Source organism: Aplidium turbinatum, chromosome 15, assembly GCF_918807975.1.
Source record: "Aplidium turbinatum chromosome 15, kaAplTurb1.1, whole genome shotgun sequence".
Lineage (NCBI taxonomy): Eukaryota > Metazoa > Chordata > Ascidiacea > Aplousobranchia > Polyclinidae > Aplidium > Aplidium turbinatum.
This window is the reverse complement of record NC_137486.1, coordinates 18,995,986-19,020,874: the sequence shown is the minus strand read 5'-3', so window position 1 is coordinate 19,020,874 and position 24,889 is coordinate 18,995,986. Positions and strand designations below refer to the sequence as shown.

Here is a 24,889-nt window from a genome sequence, read left to right as displayed (position 1 = left end):
AATCCGGGCCTGGGGGTAGGCTATGCGCTTTCGCAACGCATTTTAAATAGACATAGTCTACAGTTTTCCAATCAGCCGTAGGCTACCTAGTGGATGGGATAACCGGATAAGTCACAGACAACTTTGAACAAGCGGAAACATCATATTGTCAAGTTCAATAATTGGTGGGCATCAGCGGTTTTAAGCTTTAAATAAGCCTACGAAGCTGCCAGGAGATTTCAAACTAGCTGTTTTATGTTAGTCCGAAAATGAACATTCGCACAACCAATAGCCCACAGCAAAATGGACTGCCATACTTGGATTTTCGCATTGGTTGTAGAGACCTCTCTTATAACCTCCTCGGACTGATAAAGCCACTTGGGAAGCTCAATCTGGTAGAAAAAGTTGAGAGAATGATGTTCCACTCATAACACAAGGGTTTCTGCCTGCTCAAAGCGACACATACAACATGCAGTTTGGTTGGTTTTGAGGCTTTATCCTTGATAGGTTATTCCTTGTAGTTTCGCATACTTAAGTAGAAGCTCTTGACGCAGGGCAGGTTACCGAGATAGGCGGAGTGAAGTTTTCCGATTGTCGTCGAAGTGTTTTAGGCCTATTTCATTCACTAGGTGCCGCTGAATGGAGAGCGGTCCAGAAAGTGCGTTGCTCAAGCACACACCCCGAGAGTCGAACCAGCGCCGCGTGATTTCAGTTATACCAGCACTCTCCATCCCTCCTGGAGCAGACCTCTGAAGAAAGGCAAGGGTCACATTGAACAGGATCAGATGTGACGTTGGCTGCACTGGAGCTAATCTGTTTAGGTGGGGGTTGCATAATACGCCGATATGTGTCTGCGGAGCGGTAGAACAAACAATGCAACACATACTCCACGAATGTTCCATCTTACGCCCCCCAAGTGGAATCATTGGTATTCGACAACTGGACCCAACTACCGTATCTTGGCTGCACGAGGAGGCATTGCCAATCTAAACTACTACAAGTCAAACGAGAGAAGAAGATCTTGAGCCCGGCGCGTAACCACGAGGAGCCAACGGTTCAACGTCTTTCAAAAAACGTAGCCTACAGCAGACGTTTTAAGCTTTTAGAAAAGCTTTCAAACTAATAACAAAGTTCTTTCAAAACCTGACGCATCATCTGTAACGTATTGTTTTCATTTCGAATTGTTTTCAAATATACCAGAGGCAGGCGCACGCACGAAAAGACAACGGTATGCGTATTTGAAATCTGTAGATCGCTGCAGCAGATGGGGTGTTTTGAGAGTAGCAGAACTAGCTGACGGCAGTCATAGTGACCCTTCTTGCATTCAGCCAGAGAGTTGATTCTTGCTTTGAATTTTGTTTGGTAATTACAGAAGTTAAAAGAGTAATGGCAGGGGTGGGAATCAAACTCACGTCATTAAAATGACACTACTTTCCTAACAATGCTGCCGACGGCGAAACGTTCACTTAATTTACTTTCTAACGTGAATGAGTCACATGACTGCAATCAGCTGATTTAAATCTTGCCTTCTGATTGGTTAATAAAACACATGTGTTGAAGCGACCTGCAGATTGCAAATACGCCAACGGTATTGGTAAAAGAAAAGCAAAAAAAAACTTTGAGTGGCATCGCATATAGTGCTAGGGACATCATTGAATTAAAAACCCACCGAAATGCCTGAACAAAGTGAGTTTTTACATCATTGATGTAAAAACTAATTAATTGTTTGAACAAAGTGAACATCGCAAGTTCCTGCATACGGCAGTAGGTACGCAAAGTAGTCTACAAAACGGAAAGCTGTAATGATCATCGGATATTTTAAGTCAATACTTCATCGGCAAGATTGCTGCATTTGAATACCTACAGCAGTCTACTGCATTTGTATAGGGAAAGTTATTTGTTTGAAACCAGTGAGTACATAACTTACACAGCTCCTGCAGGTAAGCTGTGCGTTTTCAATGAGAGGATACACAACACAGACCAGCGAACCAACACAAAGAGATGCAAAAAGTTTTTCTCAAAGCACTGAGTGATAACAAGCTACAAAAATGCAATGTGACAAAGCAGTTTATAAAAAAAATACCGTACTCAAAACGTACAGATTTTCAGTGCTGTACTTGACATTTTTACTTGAAAATAAAAACAAAAAGTTAATGGTATTTGGTACGTTGGCTTTGGCATATGTTAAATTGTTTTGAGAAATCGCGGTAAGAGGAGGCGAAATGCAACATTAAAAATACAGTTGGAGAACTTGCAAGTAAAAATACACATTCTGCAGAAGGCAGTGCACAAAAGCTCAAGATATCGGAATGGCTTAGGCATGCAAGTAGAAAAGAAAAACTTGACACTAAGCAGTGTTCTGAAAATGTTTCAAGAAGCCGAAAGCTACGCAATGAAGATAATAATTTTACTCCCACGGTGGTGGACTGTAACTTCGAAGTTCTCTCGATGATTCCTTCACATACGATTGTTTAAGAGGAGAATCATTTCCTCCGGCCTCTCTTCTTTCCTCCTCGTCTCTTCTTCTTGATCTCTCATCTCGCTTCCTGGGTTCTGGGTTGCTGCGTTTTGAACCGAGTCTACTCCGAAGATCTTTAGGAAGACGCTCAAGGACATTGACATCCGGTGATCTCCTATGGGGATGATAATCACAACTATTATCTACAAATCAACTTACAAATTTTCAATTTACATGAAAAACCAACAAGCACGTCAGAGGTGGCACCAGTGATGCAGCTAGAAATAAAATTTTAGGAGGAGAAAAGAAATTGTTGGGAGGATAAATGTCATTTAACATCAATTGCAATGATATTAAAACTTTTTTGTGGGAGAAAATTGCCCTCCCAAGCCCCCATGACTACGTCCTAGGGTTACACGTATGTACTCCATGCTGCAGGGCACAGTGATAATATTTGACAAAATATCGTTTTAACAGCTGCTCTTCATCTCCGATATTACAGTTTGATACTGACCCATCGCTACATAAGGAAACAAATGATTCAACAAAAACGTTTCTAAAAAAGTTAAAAGCAGAAAAGTAGGCTTAAAAACAATTGAGCTTATTCAGGAAGTAAATGTTAGAAGTATGACACAAAATGTTTGCTTTTGTTTCCAGTCAAATTTATCAGAGGATGCAATTACATTTTGAAAATTTTGAAAATATATCTGTTCAAATAACCTCAAACATGTCGACACAACTCCAAAACGTTTTGCTTTGTTTTTTTATTTCATGGATGAATTAATTTTTTCGAGCGGTGAGAGCCCTGGTAAGAAATTCGACAGGGCACCGGTTCGACACCGCTCAAGAGCATATGGGTGTGTCTTTGGCAAGACACTTAAAATAAAGGGCATGCCTGAAGATGGACAGGAAGATTGGCTTCCTTGCCTTCCCATCCACCAATTTAAATCATACCACCTGCGCATTAGCCTGGGTACGACAAAACGAATTCATTTAATATCTTTGCAACCACCACATGTTTGTTGCAACAAATGATAGAAAACTACTGACAACAATTCTTAAAAGACATTGTACAATACTTGGAGACATATACGCAGATCCTGCTTAACCATTGTAGGCTTAGAAAGCTTTACTTGCCTGGAGCGGTAACTTTCTTCATAACTTCGCTTCCCCAGTCTAGATTGAACGGAATTATTGCTCACAGCTGATTTGAAACTTCCAGATTTCTCCCTGAACAATGCCATAATTTACCCTTTGTTTGTAATGAGCACACAAAGTAAGATTTAATAGATAAAGTAACAAACAGTAAAAAAACAAGCTATAGAATAGATGAAAAACTAACCATGGCCACCTGGAGATGCGGCCTGATTTGTCACATTTTGCAGATTTTGATTACAGCTACTGCTAGTGCTTGACTGACATTTTTTGAGATGTTTTTACTTTTTGCGGTTTCGTAATGACAAAAAAACTTTTTTGTTGCCTTGGGGAAGCAGTAGCAAATGAGAAAAAGTAAGTTGAAAAACGCAAAATCAGACTGTTATTGAAAATTAACAGTCTGACTAAAATTTACAAAATCAAATTTTTTTTGTTTTTTAACATGTGAGGATGTTAAAACCTATTGTGTCATCTGGGGAAAAGAATAAAGAAAGCGTAAAAATCTAATTTTTAGAAAAAAGTTATTTAAACGTTCGCCCAAAGTTAGAAAAACCTGAAAATTTCTGCAAAATGTGACAAATCAGGCCGTATCTTTAGGTGGCCATGAACTAACCCAGTATAACATTACGTTCAACAGTATTGGCGTCTTGTAAAGAAAGGGGCGTTCGCTGTCAATTCTTGCTACAAATCGGCTGCTGAGAAACAGCATTGGCGTCTATTGAGTTTTCGTATTCACAAATCACCTTGAAATTGGGACTATTGTCTTAAATAAAAATATAAAGTTTCGTGACATACGCATTTGGGCAAATAAAACTTTTTAGATCTGTGTTGTATCTTTTTCTGGTACTATCAATTTTATCTGACGCATAATACGACATTATTACTACATTATCAAGTAATTATTAAACAACAACACCGAACCTTGCGGCCTTTACCCGTTCATCGACCTGGTCGGCCACCATCGTCCCGTACTCTTCGTCAGAATCATCGTCATCACTTCCGTCAGAGTGCAAGTCTTTCACTTAATATAATAAACCTTATACATTTTTTTTAAACTTATAGCAGTTTCACAAAAACTAATGTGTTTTTGTATATGCAGAGAAAGATTCATCACAGATGCGTTCCTTTCAGTGTTTGTAAAGCAAGCTCATTGAAGCTCAACATCCACTTTCTCAACTGGTGTACAGTGTACAGTTCACTGTACAATGCAGTAAGATAGCGGTGAACCACAACCGCCGAAGACGCTCTGCACTGTATGATAGAAACTGGATTCAGAAAACAAAACAGGAAATTATTTAAAGATGAATCAAACGCCAGTTAAGTTTGATTCACTCTATCGATAAAATACATAAATACAAACCAAAAAAATCGATAACTCTTTTTGGGTGGGGAAATAAAACTTGTCCAGTTAAATGTAGGCCTAGTCAGTTTTTGAAAACCAACCTGTTGAACGAACGAGTGATTCGTCTTCCTTTTCCAACTTGCTCTTATACTCCTTACTCCTCCTCATCCGTTTGGATGAGACGCCTTTTGCTTCGTCGTCCTTGTAGTATTTGTCACGGTACTCTTGACTTGTTGGGACATTCAAACCACGAAGCTCACGCATGGTGCTTTTCATGTGGTACCTTGTTGATTATATAAAAGAAATTCAGATCAAAAAAACGTCTTCTCAACATTAAAAAAACAAAGTAGGTAAAAATTATCAAGTTCTAAATTGACAAATAGAGAACATTCATAAAATTTGTGCCACACAAACGTGGAAACTTTTCAAATTCTATCAGCACAATGTAAATGTTAATTAATAATAAATTTATTTGCAATCGGATTACTTTTTTCTATAAGTGGAAGTGAGCAATCCTTTGGTCCCCCCAAAGTGTGGGTTGCCATGCTTCATGTAGTACTTGCTCTTCTTGGCAGCGGATGACTCCTTGCGGTCACCAACAACTGCATAACGAACCTCCAAGTGTGCTTTCTGCTTATTCTTAACGAAAGGTTCGTGACATTTCCTTAGTGGGTTCAGAGGCACGTCAGCAGGTGGTGGTTGAACAGCAGGTTCTGTCTAAAAGAATAATCCAGAATAAAAAGATTCGAGCTGAAACGTGAGCAAGCTGATAGTCATATCACCATTGCATCATGTAGCCTGATGAATTTACTTATTTCATGCTGACAACTAAAATGAGAGAGTCATTTCTTAATGCGGATTTTCAAGTATGCCATACAAGTTAGCCAGGACTTCACTGCACGCTCTTGGTTGATATGAAACTGGAGACCTTTCGAGCGCCAAACAAACTCTCAGTCTTTCATGAATCCAACTTGAAAGAATGAAATCAATGTAGTCACAGAAATGAGAAAAATTAATAAAATCTGTGTTGGTTGGTGAAAACTAGTGCTGCCCTACAGATCATAAGAACATATTTTTGACATAGTGATAAGAACTTGTTAACTTACTGTTGGAGTAGCAGATTCTTCCACATCCATTTCCATGTCTAAGATATAACCTGTGTTACTGCGTTAGGACATTTACAAATGTGACATTACAATAGAAACTCAATGCTGGGGTAATACTGTGTCACTGTCATTAATTTCCAATTAGTCAATGACTTACCATCTAAATCTAAGTCATCTTCATCTTCCTCAAGTTGTGTGGACTCTGTTTCTGTGTTAATAAAGAAAACTTTTGTTATGTGGTGTTTATGTTGAAATACAAAACAAATCCACGTCAAACTTCTACAAGAAACAAAGCGATAAAAAACACAACCACTAAAAAATCTTACAATGAAGTGCAAGTTCAAATTCATTTAACCTTTAACAGCTGTTTTCTTCACTTCAGCGTAGTCATGAGAATGAGCAACCTTCTCCATGGCAATGGCACACCACTTTTGTTCGGTCCATACCACATTGCAAGAGTTATCGTTGACCCATTCAATATGCCTTGGGTTTGTTTTTCCAAAGTAGCTACAAAAATTTGAAAAATATTTCATTATCTTATCAGAAAGTTTGATCAATAATGATTGGAGAAATAAGGCCGAAAGAAGTAATTATATAATTATCATGTCCATGTTGTTGAGTTAAATAGTAAAACTTTCACATTCTTTTGTACATACAGTTAGTTTTATTACCTTCGCAAGCAATCCACATGTAAAGTAAACGTAAGGATAAAACGATCGATGAAAGTTAACTCTAAAAACATTCATTAGTTTTAAATTGTAACCCTATTTCAGAAAGTAGCATATTTATTTTTATTGAAATAGAGCACTATAAGGACGTTTTATTTATTAAATGCTTAAATTTTTGTTTGCAAACATTGTTTTATCATGCATAAATGATTAAAATATACACTAAGGCTGGGTTTTTTGTTTCGGTCATTGACCGATTTTTTAGCAAAATGTCCGAAAAAATATAGTCAATTTGGTCAAAAAGTCCGAAAAAATACTATAATATATATAATTATATATATGACCAAGAATGACTAAAAATGACCGAAAAGTCTCAGCGAAAAAAGAAACCCAGCACTCGGGTGTTCAGCGCATGACTCACGCAAAGATATCTTCAGTGCTCATTGAGTTGACTCCTATCATATGTATAGTATCAAGTCGAATGAAATTATCATCTTCAGCTGAAAGAAAATGATCATATATCAAATTATATTCCATGCAATAAGTTAATCTTTGTAAATCATTAATTAAAAAAAAATGTGCACACACACTCACACAGTATAATGAAATAGAATGTGCAAAATCAAAGAGCAGTGGAGTATGGGTCTGCTACTATTCGGTGAGTCCGATTCGGTGAGTCCGATTCGGTGAGTCCGATTCGGTGAGTTCCTAACTTCTAACCCCTAACCTTAACTCCTAACCCCTAACCCTAAAACGGCAATGATAATTAGGCTATGGTACCTGATAATTTAAAAAAAAAATTGAAAAAATCCCCCGTTAAGGGATTGGACTCACCGAATCGGACTAACCGAATCGGACTCACCGAATCGGACTCACCGAAACGAGCCATTCCAGTGGAGTATAACATAACGCAATCATTTACAAGAACGAAAATGTGTTTATAACTAGCAAGTCATGCAGTTATCAAGTTATGTATCATTTTCTTACCAGAAACATCTTCATTATATGCAGCAATTTTGTCAGTATAAGGTTTCGATTTGGCAAGCAGCTGGTCATTATTTTCAGGAAGTTCCTCTGTTCTGACCAAGGGAGAGTTAAATCGCTGAGCTCGTTTTTTGCGATTTGCTTCTGCCTCTTCAAACGACAAACCAAGCTCTGCAGCGCCACCAAATGTCTTGTTTTCATAAATTTTCTAAACAAAAATGAAATTAGGCTACACTGTTTGAATGTGCAATATTATATATGTAGGCTTACATATATAAAACTAATAATTTAATACAATTGTTTACTATCACTACAAAATACATAGCCTAGTGTAAATAATATAATAATCTGCATTCATGCTGACATTTTGCCAATTAAACATAAGTATAAACGTAGACTAATCAATCAATAATCTGGAGCTTCTAAATACCCATCAATCAGTTTATGATTGCCATTTGTCTGTATTGTCAGGGTTGCCAGTTCTAATCGGACCAGTTTTGAAAATTATGGTTTAGATTACAATTGGGGGATAGGGTTAAGATCATGGCCCGACAATTCTTTAGAATGTCTGCCAATTCCTGATAATATTCAAGGGTTGTCAGATCCACACGTTTTGCCCTCCAAACTAAATTACTTTTGCTTCCCAGTTGCAAGAAATTGTTGGCAGCTGTAGGTTGTGATATCGTTGATTCCTTGATTTTCTATTATGTCGAGTCGACTTTAATTATAAAATAAATGGCCTACTATTTTTAGTTAAAAACATACTGCAACACTGACAATGTGTGATGATGGGTATTTAGAGGTACCGGTACTGATGTATTAACATAATGGCGATAGGGAATTAACTTGAAATTAAAAAACTTTACTAGTGCTCTGACATACACACAACATATTATACAGTTAGTCTACTATCATAGTTAAAATAGGTTTGATGAATGCTACCTTTCGAGGGAACAAATTTAAGCGAGGCTTAATTGTGGCAGAGCTTTCATCCACCATTTTGTCATTGTTCTCTTCAAGGTTACCATATTCAATCTCAGGTACAGAAGTTTCATCATCCTCTTCTTCATTGTCAACAGAGATTGTTAAGTTAGGCACCAATGAATTATCATCACCAATCTCAACAACTTGAACATCAGCTGACATGACTCCAAGATTATTCACTGTATTAAGTTTCTTTTACTTGCAGTCTTGAATAAATTAAAGGAATAAAAACAAAGAGTAAGTGGTTTATTTTTTTGTTAAATCAACAAAAGTTTTCTCTATTGTTACCCAAAAATGGGTGCAACCTAATTCGCACCATGAACAATGCGTAGGCTACCGTCAGTTCGTACCTTGAAAAGATCAAGAGAAAAAATTTAAAAAAGCCGTAGTCGCTGATCGCAGTTTCCGCTAACATTTTAAAAGGGTTAGGGTATCTGAGTATCGGTATCCGCAAACAAACAAACAGAAAAAATCGAGAGAAAAAAATACAACATCGCTAATCGCAGTTTCCGCAAACATTTTAAATTTCCGGTAATGCAAACATTGTAAAATTTCCAGTAAAGATTCTAAGAGTTTGCCGAAGTCGCAGATCGCAGTTTCCGCAAACATTTTAAAAGGGTTGTAAAGGGCTGATTGGAGTTTCCGCAAACATTTAAAAGGGTTAAGGTTTAGTGCTAGGGTGTTTCTGCAAACAAACAAACTGAAAAGATCGAGAGAAAAAAATGGAACAAAGCCGAAGTCGTTGATCGCAGTTTCCGCAAACATTTTAAAATTTCCGCCTTCCGGTAATGATCCTAAGAGTTTGTCGAAGTCGCTGATTGCAATTTCCGCAAACATTTTAAAAGGGTTAGGGAATAGGGTTGATCGCAGTTTCCGCAAACATTTTAAAATTCCTTTAAATGATCCTTAGAGTTTTTGTTTGTTTGCGGAAAATTTTAAAATGTTTGCGGAAACTGCGATCAGCGACTTCGGCTTTTTTAATTTTTTCTCTCGATCTTTTCATGGTACGAACTGTCGGTACGAATTGTTCATGGTACAAATTAGGTTGCATCTAGAGATGTAAAACAACGTTTTTTTTTTGTTTTTAAAAAAAACGAGCTCGTTTTTTTTGTTTTTTATTCGTTTTTTTTGTATTTTTTACCTATTTTTTTATTAAATGTCACAATATGCAGCAATTAGGGTAAACTCATTGCAATAGCGTCTCTTTCAACAAAAAAATAGTCTCATAACTCGTATAACATCTTTCAAATGAGACAATATGTCTCTCAAGTCTCAACACACGAGCCATAAAGGTTTCTCATCGTCTCAAATAGTAACACAGTGTCCTATGGTTGGCACATCTCAAGTATTGTCTGTAATTTGGTTCAGCCAGTTGTTAAATGCAGTACCACACTCGTGTACAGTTTCGAAGCCACCTGGGATTTTGGTTAATGGGCATGTTACGTTAGGACCAGGTGGTCAGGGTCCTGTTTCTCTACTTCACAAAGGCACTTTTCACCAGCACACCACACCATTACCAGTACAACGTCAAGAGATTGTTCCAGTTGATGTGCATTTGGTGCAAACGTGATGAAAATCACACAAGCGGTTCTCGAGTTATAAGTGAAATAACCTTAGCCACTAAGTGGCTTTATAGATAAGGAGCAATAGAAAAACGGCCATATCTCAAGAACCGCTCAACATATTTACATAAGTTTTAGCTCTACCCCCATGTTTTATGGGGTGGGCTATCTGTTTATGAATATTAAAACAAGTTTTGGCTACTACTTTTTGAGCTAAAAAGAAATTAACCTCTTGTCGTTACGCACCAATAAAACCATGGTGCGTAAATTAAAAAAAAAAATAATTGGGTAGAAGAAAGATTGATGACAAGTTTGGCAAAAGCAGTGTAGTGCTAAAGTCCCAACTTTTAGCCCAAATCACATTTAAATGTAGTGAAAGATGGAAACGTTTTGATGTTTTTTTATTTTCCCTGAAGAGATTCAATAATCCTTTGTGACATCATAGTCATGTTTGTTTTCCCTTAATCACACCATTGTGCTGTCATAGACATGTTTAAAAGAAGTATGGTTATTGGTTGCACTTAATCCATCCAATTTGAACTAGTTTGCAGAACTTTGAGACTTTAGCACTTTTTTTGTTTTTGCCTAACTTTTCGTCAATCTTTCCTCTGCCCAATAAAAAAAATTAAAGTTTGCATCATGGTTTTATTGGTGCGTAACGACAAGAGGTCAATTTCTTTTTATCTCAAAAAACAGTAGGCCTAGTTCTCAAATAAAATAAGTTTTCATCTTTGATGTTTGTTTTGTATCTTTATCCTGCATTGTGGGAATATGGGTAAAACTTTATTCTTGTCAGGAAAAGCATTATAAAGCATTTATTCACTATGTGAACACTGAGCACTGAGCAGTGCTGAAAAACTCCACTTTAAAGGAAAAATTTCTTCATTCAAGGTTGGTAGAATGGTAGTTACTAGCAATAGTCAACATGGGTGGTGGGCATTTGAAAGGAACATTAACCTAAACCTTTTCTGACAAATGCACTAACTTTTGACAGCTAAAAATATCAGTGATAAGGTCTCTTGCATTATATGTCCCAAATAATCTGCAAGAAGCATCAATGACGAAGTGTCCAATCCAAGATCTTACAACACACGAAAAGAATACTTCTGTTTCAACATTTATAAAGCATATACATCATTGGCAAGCTATCAGTTACAAAACATGTTTAAACAAGCTATTGGCAATAGCTTGCATTAGTAAATTACCACGTCCACAAACAAGGTAAATGTGTGTACTGAATACTGCCACCTTGTTTTGTCAAAATTTCGTCAACCCATTGAGTGTGTACAAGAATAACCAGTACCACAGTATACTAACATCATAGGCTAACTTCCATAAAAGGAAAAAGAAATTAACTCATCTACATTATGTCATGTATCAAATATCATTAATTCAATGTTTGTCAGGTCTACTGCCACAAACATGCCAGAGAATGAAGAAGAAAGCGAAACAACATAGGTCCTCATAGGACTATGCAAGAACATATGCTGCCAAACACAAACACTTAGGAATTTCAGCACACCAATAAAACTATTTTTAGTAATTTAATGTTTTTCAAGAGCACTATAATGAAACTAAGCTGTAAATTGCAAAAAAATTGCAACTTTTTCAGAAAAATATGAAAAAAAACAAAAAAAACCAAAAAACGAGTGCTTTTTTGGCTCAAGTTTTTTTTGAAAAAAAACACGTTTTGGTTCGTTTTTTTTGCATTTACATCTCTAGTTGCATTCCCCAAAAATCATGATAGAAAGTTTGATTTTCTGATTAAAATGAGACCACAGTTAAAAAATTAAAAATAGCTGTTTCAAAATAGAGTAGCCTATTTTGTGATCGCTCAAACATGAAATTATTCAAGAATAGGAAGTCTGATTTGTAAATTGAGATAACGGATGTTTAGCATAAATGATTAGATCATAATACAACAGTATTTTTAGCAGTTCTCCTTCTAGCTGAGTGATTTCAAACACACCTTTACTTTTCAATCTGTACCGTACCATATTTATCGTATACAATCACTCAAACATGGCAGTTCAATGAACTCGAGTTTGATTTTATTGAACTATTTTTATATGCGCATTTGTTAAACTCCATAATACTTTCAGTGAGTGATGCTGTTAACCTAAAGAATACCAAAAGGAGCCTCGGCTGGATAACCTTGCATTTTTTTTTAAGGCCGCTTGGAGTATTGTCTGTTTTGTGTGCCTGTTTTGCATATTCATTGTATGCAGTATTTATCTGCATTGCTGTTTTTACGCTCCAAAATTTATAATTACCATAGATGGCTGTTCTTATTTATAGTCTGATTACCTCCCAAACTACATTTAGTCAGACCTATAGGCTACCGTATAACAAGCATCCTGACTTGCCACATGTTATTATTCTTCCTTCAAATGCATACCACAACCATTAGGATATTTGTTACTGAAATAGCCATTCAGTGCATAAAATAGCAATAACTAAAACAGCCTAAGCTAAAACAAGCAACGCTTGCAACAAGCAAAACTAGGAATCTAGGATAGTGATTTGAATTTGGAAAAACTACCGTATCATCTTCCAAATTCCAATCCAATCAAAGTTGACAATCTGAATCTGACCGCAATCTCAGCGTTGCCACAAACGCAATGATACAATATTTTCAACAGTGCGAAAAACATTTAAAAAAACAGTAAAAAACATTAAAAAACAGTTTTTACAATTCTTTTTTAATGCTTTTTATTTGTGCTTTTATAGAGTACTGATGAAGCCGCCTTAACGGCGGCGAAAGCTCTACCAATAAATTTTTGTAGTTACCAAACCTGGTTGATTTTTTATTGATTAATATACGTTTGGTTGAATCCTTTTACATGGATCCTACAATTATTTATGATTAGCAATTCCCAAAACAACCAGAAGCCAGAACTGAGGTTAAGAGTCTGCAGAAACCTATTATTAGGCCTACTAATACAATATTTTCAATGGGTTTAGAAATGTTTTTATGTTTTTATGATAAAATTTGAAAAAAGTCATGTAGGCTACATTTAGGATTTGATCCGGATTCCATTCAGATCCGTCGAAAAGATCCGTCGGCAGCAGTGGCCGAGTGGTTGGCGCGTTGGGCTCGCAGTCGAGAGCCTGCATGTTCGACTCCAGCCACCCGCACTTGCTGTTGTTTCTCTGGGCAAGAAACTTTACGATAATTGCCTCTACCCAGTGATCGATTTCGAGTAATGGGTAGTACCAAATTTAAGTCATAATTAGAGTAGACAACCGGAAACAGACAGTGCCGTTGACTGCAGCATGGGTCAGGTGTACGTCGGAAGGCGTACACCGATGCATAGCGCTCAAGTCGCTTTTCCGCAATGCAGGATAAAGATATGAAAAAAAAGCAGTAATAGATACAGGTTCAGATCTTGTTCCTGTAGGCAGGGCCGTGCGAGCACTATCTTGTCTCTCCCCTGAAATGTATACTGGTAGCCCCCTATGTTTAGTGATTGCTCTTGAAAATAGGCCAAGAAATCGTTTAGGGTGACAAACTGTTGCAATGTGGGGAAAAATTTACATTCATAATTTTAGCAAAGAGTAGCCTAAACAACTTTTAAGATTTTATAGAAAAAATAGTTAATAGGCTACCTGCCGACAGTGCAGAAGTGGATCAAGGATAAAAGTTGGAAAAGGACCAGAGTTTTAAAAAATTAAAATTTATAACATAAATAAACAATACAATGCAAAACTAACTGTCCAAATAGATAAAACGGAAAAGGAGTGTGGAGAGCTTGCCTCCCAAACAATTTCGACAAATATAATCTTGTTTTGGTCACTTTTTGGGCATTTTAGGAGCAATAATTTTTTTATCAAGATGCACACTTTGTATGTAACCAAATTCATCAAATTAAAATTGGATTGGGTAGAAGTTTTGTTTAAAATTTAAGTTAGTCAATCATTTAAAAAAAATAATTATTCACAACCACAGAAGGATTTCAATGATTTATCTCTTAAAAGTTTGTATCCTAGGTGTTACGGACAATTTTCATATCAAACGTCACATAGAACCGTTGTCTACTAAACCTGACGTCTTACGTCATGGACTGTTGCTAGAAAATAGCAAAGATTACATCATCGTTAAATCTTGAATTGCACAACCGTTTGCAGCTGCAGCATAACACTAACTTACATCATCGTTAAATCTTTAATTACTTGAACAGGTGTAAGCTAAACTTGAACAGCTGCTTGAATTGCTTATCATTATTAGGTCACAGTAACTGCGTACGTGCGTTTGAAATATTGCAATCTATTCTCGTCATTTTTAAAATTGTTGCTTGAAGAGTGGTCCAATATTTAACTGTTTGCTTAGTGCTTGCCAGCTGGACGAATTTCCGTCTTTATCCAAGTAATTTGTTTTGTAGTGACAAGTTTAGTGGTGTATCGCGTTGCAGCTCGTTTCGACGGCCAGTGGGCTATTTTTTACAGAGATACAATTCTTGAATAGACGTTTCAGAAGAGTTTTTCTATTTGGTCATTACATACAGACGAACGGATCCGTGAATCTTATGTTACAATTTTCCCACGAAGAGATTATGGTTTATCGCTGTGACCACTAGGCTATACCGTAGGCCTATAGCTTAGTGTGTTGCAACCTTTCAGCAGGTCAGAACTTCGCACATTCTATCCGAGGTGTCCCCACCTTCACAGATAACGTATTCACTTTATAACCTATCACAATTCACAAATGGCTTCTGGAACAAAAAAGCTTCATGATCAGGTGGACATCTAATGGAAGGAATAATTCCCCGGCAACAAGACTTATTATCAATCATCGATTGAGTGTCTGTTGTAGAAAGCTGCGTTCGGTTGTTTATGCGCATCATATTCGTGATTAATTATCGTCACTTATATGTAGGATACTCAATTACTCATGATAATTTTATGCTGCTTTTTTATTCAAGAGGAAATGACGAATATAGCGCAACCTTGACGGCATGTGGTGACTGTAGGCTATAGGCTATTGTGATTGCGTAGAACTAGACTACAAAAAAGATTTACAGAGAAACATCTGGCCATTTGATAAACTAGACAACCTGTTTAGTTCTTGCAGGACCAAGCAATGTTCAACACGATTTAAAACGCTAACACCGTAGTTCTCAAACTGTTGACAGCAAAGTATTTTAAAGTTGAAAATGGATTTCGTCATGAATTTGAATCATTATTTTGTATCATAAATGTAGGCTATAAGGCCCAAACATCGCATTGCCTCAAGTTTTGATCGATTTGTTTAGGAGCCTACTGTAGTAAATTAGCCAAGATAGAAGAATTGTATCAGTTTCTGCATAAACTAAAGCAGAAGATTCGCTTGTCTTAGAGAACGAGACGACAGACTGCCTGTTCTCCAGCAGCATCTTGGTATAGTCCAGAAAAACATCGCCAATCTATTGTAAGGTGATGATAGCAGGATAGAGGAACCACGTGGGCCTGGGCCCACCTACTTTATTTTCTGGGTGGGCCTGGCCCACCTACTTATGAAAGCCAAGTTTCTTTGAAAAGGTAGCGAAAACGGCAAATCAGAGAGGGAGTTTCAAAAAAAGGTCTTCACTCATTTGATACACAGTAGTTTGATTATCTTTGATAGCTCAATGATGAAATCCAATCTTCAAACTTTTTTGTTGAGTCCATTATTGATGTGCAGCACGTGTGGGTGTGGTTGCGTGTGACTGGTGTAGCAATCTATCAATCAATATAATTATTCTTTATGCTCTCTATGTTTAGAACTCTGATATTAGTACATGCACGTAGCTTACTGTGTAATGTTGCATATTATTACTCCCAGGTGGTATTATGTGTGTATTGTTGCCTTTTTATTTGTGTGTACACTGTACATCGCCACATTTTGTACAGCGATATAGAGCAATTCAACAATTCTGTAAATTTTTTGACCAAATCCGGCCCAAAAATGGAAAATTTTGCCTGTTGGCACGAAAGGCAATTCTGAAAACGCAATGTGTAAACCAGGGGTTGGCAACCTTTTTCTAACAGCGGGTTAAAGCCAGAGATGTAGCCTACGTATACGCCGCATAGCCTACTTGAAGTTGGATTGACTTTGACTGCTGCGCCTCTGGGCCCACCTACTTTTAAAATGGTTCCGCCATCCCTGGATGATAGGCTCTAGCGATCACCGCGACAACTTTAGCTGACAAAATGAGTGGTAAAATTGCAATCGTTTTCATTTGCTAATTGTTATCAGGTGATCGATAGACCTAACTTTAAAAATGAAGCACATTCATAAATTGATGTTGATTTTTTGTGCATGTTTTCCTTCCCTGAAGAAATGTGACAAGCTTGTGTGCCGGTCCTACAGTTCAGAAACTAATAGCAAGCTATTGGAAAATGAGTGTACCGGGCAAACTATTGCCGTGACTGAGGTTATTCCGTGTCAAAAGAACGTTAATGGAGTCGAAACAAAAGAAATTGAAGCAGTTGTCCAAAACTTAAGTATGTAGTTAGGCTACGTACCGTACTAACTATGACAACTTAAAGACGGTTTTTGTGATTTGCATAAAAAAACTGCATCACAAACAGGGAATCAATAGTGTTTTACATTGATTCAACGTCTGCAGACATTTCATCATCATTAAGTTTTTTCATCTCGTCGAGGTTTAGAGGCAATGAGGCGCCAAGTTCCTCTCTTGTGAGACTTTTCTACTGCAGTTTTCTAAAGTCCTGACCTGACCATTCTTCAATGTCATTACCGGTAGGCTAGTCCAAATTCTTGGTGCCCTATTTCGTTTGGCGTTCATTTTTCCTTCTAGTAGCATTTAATCAATGTAAAAAACGGTTGATCTACTGTCTGAAAAATACAAAGAATTAGCTCACTGAGAAGTGAAGGGAAAGCCTTTGCTACGAGCCCCCAATAAACTAGCCCTGCATAATCACTGTAGGCTATTACTAATTAAGCAATTATTATTATTGCTAAGTGCAGCCTGAACCCTTGCTTTTACACGCAAAATAGAACACTTTTTTCTCCAAAAAAGTTTGAATAAAATTGTGTTTTTTTATTCATTAAAGTTTGGTTTAATTAGACACCATTTTAATATCGGAAATTATTTTCAGATATGGAAATCTTTACTCTGAAGCAACAAGTAAAGTTACTGCGAGGTAGGCCTAGTAGTTTTCTCTGAAGTTTAACGTAGCTTATGACATGTCTAAAAGTTGTATACTAACTATTCATAAAAGTTAGATTTAATTAGAAACCATTTTAATACCGGAAGTTATTTTCAGGTAACGACACCTTGGCTCTGAAACGACAAGTACAGTTATTGCGAGGTATAGTGGATATATATAGGCTAATATAAAAAAACCGCATACGTCAATTCAAAGTACAACTTAGTCAAAGTGAACTGACTGAAATAAAAATTAATTTTAGGTTGTGAGTTGATAAGAGGTTTCGCTTGTTGATTGAATCTTTATAAGACTTGGAAAGCTTCTTTGAAAGCTTAATCTTGGCAGTTTCGCAGACTGTAGTAGAGGCTTTGAACCACTTAAGCAAGCCCGGTCACTAAGATTGACAGAGTGATATTTCCGATTGTTGAAGTCTTGTTGCCGGGGAATTATTTCATCCATTGGATGCCACTGAATGGAAAGTAGTCCTTAACGTGTGTTGCTTGAGCGCACATCGCGAGTATCGAACCAGCGCCGCTTGATCGAAGCTTCTTCGTTCCAGAAGTCACGCGCTAACCAACTGAGCTATTGGGGCAGACGTGTTGTTGTCTGTAATTGTTTCATCCACAAGATGCCGCTAAATAGACCGCAGTTTATGAAATGAGTTTTTCAAGCGCACATTTCTGGAGCTCAATCAGGAGCCTTCTGCTTGATCATGCTGTTTCTTCATTCAAATTGTTTGCGCTTAACCAACTGACCCATCAAGACTGATAAAATTAATCAACATGCAGTAGCAATAGACTCATTTCATCTTAAGACATAGGTTATTCTAACTTTCATCTATTTGTGCTTTAGAGAAGCATACTGCAGAGCTGGGAAGGATTAAGCGACGCCAAAGTAAAAATTCTACAAGTTTTCACATAAATATCATCACTTGTGACTTTTCTTCAAACCCGCATGTGTTTTTTTTTGTACAGCTGCAAGTCATGTGATTTAATTTGCCCAATGGTTTTCTTAAAGGAGGAGTTTTAATATTTGCTGGTAACAGTTAAAATGACGTTGAGCAATCTAAAGATGAAACCTAAACACATTTATTTTAAGACATAAAAATTATATCAAATGAGTCAGATCGAGAATCAAATTGTAAAATTAAAAGAGATAAAGGAGAATTTGGTCATCATTATTCGTTATCCTCAACAAGCTATGTAACATTAAACGTAGCCTATTAGCCTATTTATTATTTATTGTTTATTATTTAATTATTATTGTTATCGTTATTGTTATTATTATTATTTATTATTATTATGATTATTATTGTTAAGTTATTTATTGTTATTATTTATTTAACATAACATTTTTTGCATGTGACAAATGTTCGATTCTAGTTTAAAACAAGTTTGTTGACATAGTTAGGCTATACTTGCAGGTGTATAGGCCTAAGCTCCTCTCAGAAATGATTATATTTTATTGAGCCTACGAGCCTATTCTATAATTCAATGCAATTTTTCAGACAGAAAATTGGTGGAGTTAAGTGGACAAATAGAAAAGTTACGCGAAGGTATTGGTAGCCTGATTTCTTTCAATGCTTTTACAAATTTTCGTTTTACTTTTTGAGTAGCATAGCATGCTGTGAAATGTGATCAAACCTAAGATATAAAATTTATAAAAAGGCTTGTTTGACTCGTTCTTCTAATTGATGGTGATTGTAGCAGAGGCGGATTCACAAAGTAAAATTAGAGAAGGAGGAGATTTCAACAAAACAAAATAATGTGCAGGTGTGTTGCAAATACACTAAGTTATAAATAAAGCTACTTCTCTGTGTTCTGCTGTTTTCTGTGTTTCGCTCCCCCCCCCCCTCCCCCAATCCACCAGATCCGCTATTGAGTTGTATAATGTCAGATTTGTTGAAAGTGTGTGTAGTATTGTGTGGGCTTTCAGTTAAACTTCAAAAATCCATCTGAGATGTCACTGCATTTCCGTATAAAGCTTATAAGTTACAAGGTAGGCTATATGTCACCTCATACCTCTGCAGAAATTGGTCAGTTCGATTGTGAGATACCGGTAGTTCATGCGCAAAGTGTTTATTTCTGAATCTTTTAAATAATTAATATCTTTGGTTTTTGAGAAGCTCTATCGGTAGACTTTATCGGTGAGGCCCTGCTGAAACCATGTGTTCCCAATGCTGCACTAGGTTAATCACAATTTTTTTTTGTAAAATTGAGAACATTGATGTGTTTTTTCTTTGATATTTTTTGGGGTACGTGACCAACTTTTGATGGCGACACGACAAGTTACAAGTAACATTTATTGGACGCTCTTGGCTTATGCCGATTGAGCACTTTACTGGAGGCACCTTGCAGTGCATTGCGCAAAGCTCACTGCTTGCAGTTTGAGCACTTTAGCAAGGTTGGCGGTAGTACCATTTTTGGAGCTTGGGTTCCACAAATGAGAAAACTTCACACGGAGGTATATATATCTCCGTAGTCATACCCAGTGTACCTACCTAGTACCTACTACTAGGCTGGAAGGTGATAGAAAAGATAGAAAAAAAAAAGCTGGAAGGCCGAAATTGCGCAAAGAAAAAAAGGCCGAAATGATATGCACTGTCTGCAGTTTGTTGGTATTAAGCGCATGGTTGTAAGTGCTTGATCAATTTATTTTGTGCATAAAGACATAGTTTCAACTATAGCTAGAACATTTGACGACCATTTTGATCGAGTGATCTTGGGACTCAGTAGCAACCTTTTTGCGACCTGATACTGGGTTACCCTAGTAGACTATCTAAAATATTTTTTTATAAACAGAGTTAAATTGCACAGTATGTCGTTGGTACAATGGCGGCAATGGCTACATATACAAACTAACTCCAAGTCTCCAATTCTGGCGGAAAAGCCAAAGAACCTGCAAAAATCTTGGTGGAAGATTAGCCGTGGTTGGAATTCAAAACAACTTTACAAAGTAAGAAATAAACAAATTTACCAGCAAGTGCTCATATGAAAGTAAGCTTATAAACTACGGCTCAGTTTATTTTCTCGTAACATTGTTACAACACAAGAGTCATTGTATCGGTGATTAACGGTATACAGCACCCACCGACGATATAAGCCGTAGACCAGCGGTCATCAACTGGCAGCCCTGTAGACTAGTCTTTAAAATCTATTTTCTCACTTTTAGATTTGTGCTTTGTACGTTGAAAAACTACTTTCGTGTTTTCGATAAATAAAGCAGTAAGATGCTTAAATACGAGTCCTAAACGTGTGCTTGAATGTAGCTAAAATTTTCCCTTTTAATCGCTTTCTATTGGTTTCAGGAGTATTTTGCAAGGATTGGAGATTTATTTTGCACATGTTTGGGTTGGGTTAAATGATCTAAAGGCAGAAGGTACGTTCCGTTGGATTGATGGAACCAAAAACGGTGCCAAAGCAACTTCAGAAAACACCCCCTGGGGTAAAGATGAACCCAATGACGGTTATGGAAACGAAGATTGTGGTGAAGTGGTTCCCAGTCGGTCTTACAAACTGAACGACTGGAACTGCAAATCTAAGCTACTTGGCTTGTGTGAACGAGCAAGGGAGATATAAAATTTGAAACTATTTCGGGACTGCCCCGTAACAAGAACTACACATTTCACCTTCTTATCTTGAGTGATTCATTGCTAAGAGCAAATCCCCACCTGTATTGCAAAGGTCACACCATCTAAAGAATAGAAAATGAAAAAGCTTAGAAAAAGAACAATCAAAAATACATTAATCAAATAATTGCACACAGCCATTGGCATAAACTATACAAACATGGTTATAGTAGTAGTAGCCTATAGGCCTAGGCTACAAGCCAGGGAGCAGCTGCCCTCCTGTTGCAAATAATATTGCTAACTTGGGAAAATAATCTACAATGATTTGAACAAAGGTTGCAGAACATAAAACCCTAAAATAACATGAATTGAAAAAATTACTAGTTGCTCAACATATGTAGCCTAACGTAAACTTTTCATTAGGCTCATAAATATTTATATGTAATATGCATTTTTACTGTAGGCCTACTATAACGTTCATACCCTTTAACAGCAGCTACCACTCTTGATCGAAGAGATCGAGTGGTTGCTTGAATAGAGCCCGCTGCTGCGGAGTCAGGAGATTTTATAGCAAACCTTTTTCGATGAAAGATGACTCTCGAACTAATGTGCGATTTTGGCTTAGACAATGAGACGATGAAGCACATCCACACCAACTGCCCCCTTAGCCCTTTCTATGGCAAAAATTATCTAAAAAAAAATTAGGCTACAGGCAATGGTCTTATCTGACTCCGACACTGGCGATACTAGCTATGAATTAATACTGTACTACTGTTCCAGACAATGGTTCACCTAATCAAACGTCATATAAAAAACCGTTCAAGTCTACTGAATATTACGTCATGGAAGTTGCTAGAAAATCTGCCAAAATTGCACCATCGTTCATAAGACTTGTTCATAAGACATCGTTCATCGTTCATACTTCGTTCATCGTTCATAAGACATAATGCCTCACTGTCAAACCTGTTTGGACCTGTTTGGGCCTGTTTCAGTTTGAAACCTGTTTAAACAGGAAATATTACATCAGCTTTAAACACCTGTTTGAATGACTTCATAATTGTCTTTCATTATTGCGTCACAGTAGCCTACTGCATATGTGAGTTTGAGATATTGCTATCTATTCTGGTCATTCGTAAAATGATTGTTTGAAAGTTGGCCGCACATTTAACTGTTGGCTTAGTGCTTGCTAGCTGGACAAAAGTTCCGTCTTTTATCCAAGTAATCTGTTCTGTAGTGACAGTTTTAGAGGCGTACGGTGTTGCGTCTCATTTTCGATAGCCGCGGGATAATTTTACAGGAATACACTTTTGAAAAGACGTTTCGAAAGAGTGTTTATTTTTCGGTCATTACATGCAGACGAACGGATTTGGGAATCTTATGTTACAATTTTCCCACGAAGAGATTATGGTTTACCGCTGTGACCATAAAAAATAAAAGACGAGTTCTTGTCAGTTGGTAGGTGAAGAAGAACTTGAAGCAAGAAATAATAAAAGAAGATCTTGTTGGTTGGTAGTCTACAGAAGCAAAAGAAAATTAAAGACATTTCTTCTCAGTTTGGTACTGAAGAAAAATAACTTTGACATTTATTGGCAAGAAAGAAGATTAAAGACAATCCATCTGTGCTTGTAGATTCAAGTGGAAGAATCCAAGCAAGTTTTGTGGACTTTTGGACTTCATATACTCGTACAGCTACGGTATCGTGCATTTAAATTCTTTTTTGTATTTTTACGGTCTTTGCAGTTAAGTTTTTTATAACTACTGTAATAATTTGTGTGTTTGCGTAACTTAATTTTTTAATTGTTAAATTTAGCCCCAACATTTATTATGTCTACACTCGGTGGCGACAGGGACTCGGCCGCCGTCGATTCGACTGAGTTTAAGCCTAATGATGTTCTTTGCGGTCGGGCAGGCCATTCTGGGGAGGGACCCAGTAACGATGAAGCTAAGTCAGTTCGAGAGGCCCGGCATCTTAGACGGGATATTTTGACTCAAATTGGGGAACTTTCTGTAGCCCTAGGTTCTATGAGTGATAAGCAGGAACTGTTAATTTTTCGATCTAAGTTCTCTACTTTAGAAGAGGAATTAAGGCATTTCCATGCTCTTTTGAGTAAAATTGTTAACTCTGCAATCTTGGCAGAATTTCGTGATAGGGTAGATCCCGAATTTAACTCGTTAAAACATAACTTCGAACAAAAAGAAAGTGAGTTCTCAGATAGGTTGGATGCTGACATACATCCTGAGGATAGCGCCTCAAATGTAAGCACTAGGATGTCTGAGAGCTCGTCACGGATAGTTACACAAATTAACCTACAGTTAAAACGAGAGGAGCTCCAGATACAAGCTGAGGCCGAAGCAAGAGCTGCTGAGGCCATCGCGAGAGCTGAGGCCATACGAGCTGAGGCTGCAGCGAGAGCTGAGGCCGCACGAGCTGAGGCCATCGCGAGAGCTGCTGAGGCCGAAGCGAGAGCTGCTGAGGCCGCCGCGAAAGCTGAAGCTAGAGCTGCTGAGTTCGCACTCAAAGACGCTCAGTTGAGGGCCGAACAACGAAAAGAGGTAGTTTTAGCTGAATATCGTTCTGAGTTGGGCTCCCGGCGTTGCTCTAGGAAGGGCTCTTCTAGGCATTCCAGAAATGAACATCAATCGCAGTTTAATTTACATAACCTTTTCCAAAGGCCGTTCAACCTGTGGGTGGACCAGGGCAATCCACACGTTTTCCAGCTGTTTCAGGAGGTCTTGGGGCCGCGGCTAAGGGTCTTCCGAATGCTGTAGAGCCAAGGTCTGTGAATTACAACCGAACTCCTCCCCCAGAGCGTACAGGTCACGGGGCCGCCATTAGCAGTAATGCTTTGCCCCCTTCACAGTTTTCTGCGCCGCTAGTTGTTGATCGCCCAGCTACACGTAATTTGGGTGGTTGTGAGAGGCGTATCGTGTCTCCTGATTTTAACGTGTGTGAGGATCGTGATCGGGCTGTGCATGTGACTGAGCCCCCTCAGCCCCTTAAGGGATATAGCTTGTCTTCTCCCGCGAAATCGAGTTCTCAGCAGCAGGATTGCTTTTTTGAATACCAAAATAGTAGGACGTTTTTCGATAAGGCGGCCTTGATTGGTTACGATGGTAATAATATGCCATTTATCTTCTTTAAAAATCGTGTTACGGCCTTAATGGCAGCTTCGCCCTTTAAACGAACACGTTTGACTTTGTTACAAGCAGCTTGTGTTAGAACAGCTGCGCAAACGATTGCTAATTTGGTTTCCGACACTCCTGGCTTGTCAGAGGAAGACAGGATAGAAATGTCATTAGCTCGCTTGTCTCAACGTTTTGGAGTTCGTGGAGGTCTTTTCGCCGAACCGGAAATTAGAAAGTATCGTTATGGTAGCAAATTGAATTCAATCTCTTCCAGTGATTTGAAAGAGTTTAAAGATGAATTGTCGCAGTGTCTGCTTTACGCGCAAGCTTATGGTCAGCGTGATAAATTGGAAGGACGTTTTGTTTTGGATTTGGCTAAGCGACTCCCGTTTGACGCTAAGCAGCGTTATCTTGACTTTTTAGGTGATCAGTATGGTAGCACTGAGGAACCTACTTTTCAGAGTTTGTTTGATTTTGTAGTACGGGAGGAAACGCGCAAGTCGACTGATTTTAGCATTATGCTAATGGGCGATTCTGGTGAGTCGCAGCATTTTAAAAAGTTTGGCAAAGGAAAATTGCCTTCTTGTCCGGTTAGGCAGACGTCGGTAAAACCCCATCATAATGTGATTTCAGGGAGTTCGCAGTACTCGACTGCTGTTGGCGCACCGCGCGGTGGTGTGGCCAGACGTAGTGACTTGCCGGCATGTATTTGTGGTTCGTCACGTGGTCAAGTTGAATATCATTTTTTGTCTAATTGTAAAGAATTTTTGCGCTTGACACCTAAAGATCGGAGAGATGTCATTGTGAAAGCTGGCAAATGCTTGAA

General features: G+C 37.8%; 1 protein-coding gene across 2 annotated transcripts; it reads right to left on the bottom strand.

The window, feature by feature from the left end:
- Positions 1-1,141: 1,141 nt before the first annotated feature.
- LOC145784483 (uncharacterized) lies at positions 1,142-8,875 on the bottom strand. Of its 2 annotated transcripts, none has more exons than XM_082596308.1 (11): positions 8,635-8,875; positions 7,696-7,900; positions 7,130-7,208; positions 6,396-6,547; positions 6,198-6,248; positions 6,041-6,078; positions 5,422-5,651; positions 5,036-5,217; positions 4,514-4,613; positions 3,575-3,667; positions 1,142-2,612 (listed from the first exon to the last, which is right to left on the bottom strand). In XM_082596308.1, exons 1-11 carry the CDS (start codon positions 8,836-8,838, stop codon positions 2,387-2,389), a joined length of 1,560 nt encoding a protein of 519 aa, XP_082452434.1. In that variant the 5' UTR covers positions 8,839-8,875; the 3' UTR covers positions 1,142-2,386. The 2 variants fall into 2 exon arrangements, with proteins under 2 accessions (XP_082452434.1, XP_082452435.1); XM_082596309.1 differs by having other exon boundaries at positions 1,142-2,609.
- Between the last annotated feature and the right edge of the window lie 16,014 nt (positions 8,876-24,889).